Source organism: Artemia sp. Qi Xiang Cuo, chromosome 20, assembly GCF_049724085.1.
Source record: "Artemia sp. Qi Xiang Cuo chromosome 20, ASM4972408v1, whole genome shotgun sequence".
Taxonomy (NCBI): domain Eukaryota; kingdom Metazoa; phylum Arthropoda; class Branchiopoda; order Anostraca; family Artemiidae; genus Artemia; species Artemia sp. Qi Xiang Cuo.
In genome coordinates, this window is record NC_142813.1 from 51,737,124 (window position 1) to 51,744,729 (window position 7,606).

The 7,606-nt window shown below is 31.0% G+C and overlaps 1 protein-coding gene across 1 annotated transcript; it reads left to right on the forward strand.

The window, feature by feature from the left end:
• The first annotated feature begins 169 nt into the window (after window positions 1-169).
• LOC148940342 (uncharacterized) lies at window positions 170-6,618 on the forward strand. The gene is made up of 3 exons (XM_089106143.1): window positions 170-297; window positions 2,283-2,404; window positions 6,448-6,618. Exons 1-3 carry the CDS (start codon window positions 195-197, stop codon window positions 6,616-6,618), a joined length of 396 nt encoding a protein of 131 aa, XP_088962269.1. The 5' UTR covers window positions 170-194.
• Window positions 6,619-7,606: the final 988 nt, after the last annotated feature.

The following is a 7,606-nucleotide window of genomic DNA, read 5'->3' on the forward strand; positions in this document are numbered from 1 at the left end:
GGGGGGTCGAAGAATGATTTAACATACATTGCCCTCTTGATTCTTTCTTGTAATACAGCATAGCAAAGGATTTATGGTTATCATCTCTGAAGCCTAATAATGTCAGATACGACCTTTATTGGGAAAGCAACGATATATATTTTTATTTTTTATTTTTTAGAGCTTTGCGGTTGAGAAAGTTTCTGGGAGGGGGAATGCGACAAGTTGGTATATTGGCAGCTGCTGGCCTATTGGCTGTTAGCGATATGGTAGACCGTTTGGCCGATGATCATCTGCATGCCAAAATCATTGCAGAAGGTATCCAGAATTTTAACCATTTTCTTTTCAATTTGACTATACTGCCTTTCCATAGTACAAATAACAAAAGGTAGAAAAACGAGGAATTATTTCAAGACAATAAAACAATTTTTAAATTAATATCTAAGAGGCGTGTTAGGCAAAGAACACATTAATATAAAATAAGACTTATAATAAAATAATTCACCATTGGAACTAAACAAAAACTAATTTAAAACAATCCTAGCATCATCGCTTCAAAAAAATTCAACCAGGACTGAAAAACGAAGATGAACACGAATCAAGAGCATCTTTTCAATGTAGGCCTTGCTTCTTTGGCAACTAGCCTTAAAGCTTCTTTTAATACAAATTCATTGCCATTATAACAACTGGATTAATAATATGTTAAATCAATAAAATGTTGATTATATGTTATAATATATTAATCATACAGTATATATATAGTAACATATAAATGATATATTAACAAACGTTAATAATATGTTAAATCATTGAAAGAAAAAAATGTATAGTGTATGTAGTGAATATTTTTTGAAATATCTATTTAAATAAGTATTATTATTTAAATAAACACAATTACAATCGAAAGTCTTTGTCATAATATCGTTCTGTTGTTTCAGCTTTTTTTTTAATTTTTGTGGGTTCTACTGACATAATAATTGCCAGAATCACATGGTATTTGATAATACTACTACTATGACTACTACTAACAACTCACCGCAGCACCAATCCGTCTGAGACCAACACAGCCATGCACGCTCCTCCTCCATCTCAATCTATTCAAAGCCTCCTTCTTACACGCTCCCAGTATTTGATACACTACTCTTTGACGAGGAACTGGGGTCTTATCTTTACCAGATGGTATTCATGATTTTTAAATTACTTGTAAAGACTACATACACATTATATTATGTAAAAACTTTTTGAACTGTCATTGTAATTTTTTGTAAATAAGGAGGGTAGGATTTGAAGGTTTATTAGAAACTTCACATGATAAGAGATCATTTATTTCAAGAGAACGTCTTTTAGCCTATGCTTAATTGTATTATTAGTAAAAGAGATAGGATAACCGCTTTCAAAAAGTTTATCTCTGAAAAGTTTAATTTTGCTGTGACGTAACACTACGAGCCAGTGTTTAAGGGACACGATCTAAGAGAGAAATCGCAATACTTCTTAACTTACGGGGGTCGATTAGATTTAAAATGAAGGTATCTGTTGTTTCTTATTGGTTTTCTGTAAATAATAAAATCTAGTTCATGACTGCCACGAATATATAAAACATCTAAAAACGGTATTTTACTTGCATTTTCTGGTTGTGTGTATCGGTTGTTCAGTCGTGTTGTTGGTGTTCAGTTGGAGTTTTTAGTTGTGTTTGTGGTGCATGTGGTGTATTCAGTTTCAGTTTGTATTCTGCTTGTATTCAGTTTGTAAACTCCAAATTTCAATTGTATTTGTGATGATGATCTAAAAAGCCCCTAAGTTCACCTTTCCTACAGTTCTAAAAGGATGCTACATCATCCATGCATCGTCCCCGTTAGATGTGTTTAAAAAAATATGAATCAAAACCTTAATTTTCAAAGTATTCTATATAGACATTCGCCAGTAAACCTGAGAGGTACACCCATGGGCAGACCCCTTTTGCTGATAAATAGATTACCGAACTGGAAATGCATTAAATACTTGTTACTAAGTTTAACCAAGGTCATTAAGAGATCGCAATGCAGCCCAGATGCTGCTGTTCTATTTGTTCTATTTAATCCTATATTTAATTCTGTATATGTGATTCAATGTCATATGTCATTATACTTAAATATTTGTTATAGTCCTTCTTTTGGTTCGTTTTCTTCTATTTAATTCTATTTCTATTAATTCTTTCTTAATAATTCTGTTCTATTTAATTTCATATTTGATTCTGTCATGTCTCATTGACTTAAAATATATCTTTATGTTCAATCTTTTAATTTATTGTTTCCTTTTATCTATAGCAATCAACAGCATGACTAGTGAGAACATCCGGGTTGATATGTCAGCACTAGAGTCAAATATCTTAATGGTTGATACCAAGAGACCCCGAACTCCAGAAGATTTGGCTGCACGCCTATCTCAGGTCTCTTTTTCCTTTTATCCTTTTCTCTCTCCATTTTTCTGTCTATCTTTCTTTTCTTATATCTCTTTTTTATTGTCTCTCTTATTTGTCTTTCTTTTTTCTGTTTGTATTTTTTTTCTTCCTTTTAATAATCTTTCTTTTAAAAATTATCCACAACGAGTTCCCGGTTTCAGGCTCGGAACTATTTTTACTATTCTGTTCATTGAACTGTACAATACTAAGCACAATTAATATACTATACTGTACATATACTCTACACTATACATTTTTACTATCTACACATTGTACCATACATAAACATAATGTACACGTACATTATGCCATATATTTTCATATATATATATATATATACATATATATATATATATATATATATATATATATATATATATATATATATATATATATATATATATATATATATATATATATATATATATATATATATATATATATATATATATATATATATATATATATATATATATATATATATATATATATATATATATATATATATATATATATATATATATATATATATATATATATATATATATATATATATATATATATATATATAATGTTTTAAAGGTAATTACTTAAAACGAGAGAGAGAGAGAGAGAGAGAGAAGAAGAAGAAAAGAACTGTCGTCCTAATCCAGAAATTGATAATGAGCACTTGAACGAGGTTTTAACCTTACTCATCTATCCATTTACCTAGGACAAAACAGTATAACCGAACCGTCAACCAAATCAAAATTTCCAAATCCATGCAAAGTCGTCATCAATAAATTTAAGCTGTTGTAAATGTACAAGCAAAAGCATCTGAAATCTAACGAAATATTTCCAAATAGTAACCTTTCATTAGGGCTCATCCAAAGAATACCACCTGCCTAAATGGGTTTCGACGCTTTACTTTCTTTACCCTGCATGGTGGAGCGTCTACCATAACCTCTTTTATGGTATCCCTATATTAGGTAAAACTTGTGAAATACATGCATACTAGTAAAACTATTCAAAAAATACATACAAAATGAGATTAGTTCTATCCTTAATTGAATCCCATGGGTCAATGAAACGTAAAAACAATTCTGAAATAATTGAAGACTCTATGGGCCGGGAGTGAGTTATCAAACAGAGTGCTTTATTGGTTTCTGGAACCAATTATAGATTAAAAGTTCTTCAAACTGATCTGGAAACATTGTACAAATACGATAATCTCAAAAGAAAAATGGAAGAAAAATTACATCAAAATACCTTCAGTTTTTCTTTATAATTTTTTTGTATATTTACCTAAAAATTCATATTACAGAAAACTAAATTTTTTTAAATTGCCAACTAATTTTATTGGCAGAAAAACCTCTTAAGATCAGATTTTGGCTATATATATATATATATATATATATATATATATATATATATATATATATATATATATATATATATATATATATATATATATATATATATATATATATATATATATATATATATATATATATATATATATATATAGTTATATATATATATTTATATATATTGTATTTATAACCAACTAATAGCAAAAATATAAATAGCGGAGTAAAAAGGCATAGAAAAAAAAATTAAAAGAACTAACTATGAAAAAAATTATTTTCTCAAGACAATAGAATGGAAGATATTTATTTTTTCTAATATCTGAAATCCTACCACTTAGCACGGTAACTTTACTAAATACATCAATCATCCAGAGTTTTGACAGAATCTTCCTATTACGATACCATGGAGGAAGAAAAAGAGGAAATATCTTTCTTATGTAACAGAGGATAAAACCCGGAGAGATATTAGAACTTAATGACCACAAAAACAGAAAATAATTTAAATTAATTTACGATTATATTTACCTCAGCTACGAAAGCTTAACAATTCTGGAGTAACCTGAATTTTCATCTTTGAGTCGGAAATCGGCCGACAACGGAAAGATTGTAAATTAATAGTAATATTCATACCCAAACCCCTAAAAGACGCCACAGAGAGGACAGAAACGAATTGCATATCAAAAGTGTTGCAGCCGAAGGAGACGGAAAGCCAAAAGTAAGGCATTCGCACTTGGCGAAGTTTAAATAAAGACCAATCCAAACAAAAGCTTCAGAAATGCCATTAATAGAATCTGACAGGCTATTTTTACTTTTGCCAATAACAAGAAAGTTATCAGCATAAGCTAAATACGAAACGATAGACAACCCAGAAAAATATATCGGAAGTATATTATTGACTGCATGAGAAATGTAGATTTTGGATAAACTAGGTGACGAAACAGCACCTTGTCTCGCCCCTTTCCGAAACATTAGTGTTTTTTTCTAAAATGAAACCATTAACTTTAAGAAATAAAGAAGGAGAATACCAAATGCTTCAGCAATACAACGATAGAAAGATTATCAGCTTCGTAAACAATTAATGAAAAGCCGGAAAGAGCCAACAGATTAAAAATGTCAAGAGCATAAAGGTGAGATCTGTTTTAGTATGTGTCCTTCTCCCGTTTCTAAATTTAAACGGATTTTGTGGCGATGGTACATAGAACCACTAAGCCTCATGACTTCAGTTGTTTTAAAGTTTTTTTTTTGTATTCTTCTTTTGCTGTATTTATGGGCTCTGAAGTGCAGCTTCAGCCCATCTGGACTTGCACTGTCTATTTTTTCGGGAATCAATATTAATTTGGTTTCTTCAGAATTTGTTTTTTTCGAGAGACAGCAGCTACCATGTGTAAGAGGATGCTGTGGATAGGCTACCACTTTGGTATTTTTATTATTTTTAGCTTCTAAATATTGCTTCTTTTTTCGTTGGTGATTTTCTATATTTTTGAGCTTCTATTTGGGCTATATTGACGGAAATGTTTAATTTTCGTTAAAGAGTAAAGAGCTGAAACTTCTTGATGAAGTTTTTAGAGAAAATGTATTAGTAACGAAAAACAATTGTCTACTTATTGCTTTTATTATGATTTAGCTACAAAATATGCGTTAAATAAATAAAAAACGCAAAAAAAAAATAAATGCTGAATATAGAAAAAATCTCAATATTTGACGCAGAATTTTTCCATAACATTACTTTTTTTTATTTCTTACAAAATGTTTACATAACCTTTATGCTAGGGCCTCTTGAAAAGAGATAGGGAAAATCGAAAAACTTGTAATTATTATTGAAAATTTCGAATTTTGTTTTATTTTGTATACGAATGACAATTTTCAATAAACAAAAGCTGAATATATTTTCCAGTACAGATCAAGGAAGTACAACTCTAATGCAGCATTAAAGGGTTAGTGACCCTTACCATACAATTATGTCTTACATGGCACAAACACGAACCTGTCAAAATTATTATAACGGTACATGTCACAACCCTTCTAAGGGCTCTATCCAGATTTTAGTTACTGGGGTGTAGTAACTGTAGGGCAAACGCTCAGGTTGTGGAAGGGACCGATGTCCAGAGTTGTCTATTGCTGTTGATGGTAAGCTTGTGGGTATATTTTGTTTAAGTATAACTTGAAATATGTTAGTTTCTGATCTCCAGATAAATCCGTAATCTTAATACAGAAATTATTTTAGTGTAAATGTTGAGAAAGTTTTTTTGGGGGATGCATGGGGAAGGATTGTAAATCCGAAAACCTTATTAAGCACAAAACCCTTTTTTGACTTATCAAAGGGCTAAGATTTTCATCTGAGATGTTACTTCTTTCTGCTCAGACTATCGTCTTTTGCGTAACCAAATTGCAAAGATCTAGTAGCTCACTGATTTTAGTCAAAAATTAATTTAGCCAAAAATGTGCTAAATAGAAAAATGAAGAGAGAACTTTGATTACAATCTCGTCGACGTCCTTAGACCACTGATTAGAAAGGTGTTTCAAAAATAATGGCCTAAGAAGTAAGATCATAGTCATCAGTGTTTCATTAAAATCGTTTTCTGTCAATATATTTTAAGATCTTAGCTCATTGATATGCTAAAGAACTTGGATTACAGCTTTCGTTTAAATTATTTAAGAAAAATTTTATAATTTATTTTACAGATAACGGAAAAAGAATCTGAAGAATTAAAGGAGAAGATTGTGGTGCGTTGCTTTGGAATGACTCGAACACGTATGCGCATAACTACGCATGCTGACTTGTCAAGACAAGACATTGAAGCAGCGATACGAAAATTGAAGTATATTATCGCTGAATACGACAACATTTCATAATTTGTCAATTTTGACGTGTGGTTAAAGTTGTTTTTCAAATATATTTTGATGTTTAAAATAATTTAGAGCTGGTCCGACAATAGTAAAGCTAGACTGAAATAAAGGTTCTTGAGATGTAGCCATGGGAATTGACGAAGCCTGGAGTTCAATTTAGAATTATCTGTGCTGTTGGTGTCAGGGTTGCCACCAGATAAACAACGCATATCTTTGCTCATCATATTCGAGCATTACTCATTGTTTTCAACTTAAGGTATCTAACCCTATTTAGGGCAATTACCGTGCCCAAACCAAAAATGTAGATTTGCCTGTGTTGCACACACCAGGGGAGGGAGGCAGGGTTACCCGAGACTGGCTACCCTGTCTCTGAGACTGGCTAGAGGGATTAATCCAAAGAATTTTTTTTATGTGCTGGGCTGGAAACTTAATTTTACATGGTTTCGGCAAAGTTAGAAAGTTTGGTCAAAATGATAAATATGACTTTGTAAGGCATTTATAATGGTGTAATTGTAACAATGAGCTATGGATTGGTATCTGCTGGGGATATTTTTTTTTATTATGATAAAGCTCAAAATTTATTCTCTTTGACAAGCCAAACTAGCCCAGACTAGTCAAACCTAACCAGAAAAGCCTTGCTAGCCTGAAAAAGTATAAACGAGGCCGAGTTAGTCCTTGTGACAGGCTAACCTGACCTAGCCTAAATCGTAAATATTTACGTAATGTTCACCTGCTTCAACTTTAAATCTTAAATTCGTATTATTTACATAAAAAATCATGGGGATTAAAAATTGCTTTGGTTAAATAGCTTGTGATAGGATTTTGGTCTTGGTTGTTTGCGGACTTGGATCAGCTCTTTACAAGATGAAAAAGACATAATCAGAACATCTGAAATGCAAATGGCAAAAAAAACATAACAAATAATATATATCACACTACTACTAACAAATCACCAGGACCAAGCTGCCTGAGGCCAACACATCTACGCTTGTTC

What these genes read in the sequence shown, in the direction of transcription:
- LOC148940342 (XM_089106143.1), top strand. Translation starts at nt 195, where the DNA reads ATGCGACAAGTTGGTATATTGGCAGCTGCTGGCCTATTGGCTGTTAGC. An exon ending in TGCCAAAATCATTGCAGAAG is followed by an intron (nt 298 to 2,282) that starts GTATCCAGAATT and finishes TTTTATCTATAG; the next exon opens with CAATCAACAGCATGACTAGT. An exon ending in TGGCTGCACGCCTATCTCAG is followed by an intron (nt 2,405 to 6,447) that starts GTCTCTTTTTCC and finishes TTTATTTTACAG; the next exon opens with ATAACGGAAAAAGAATCTGA.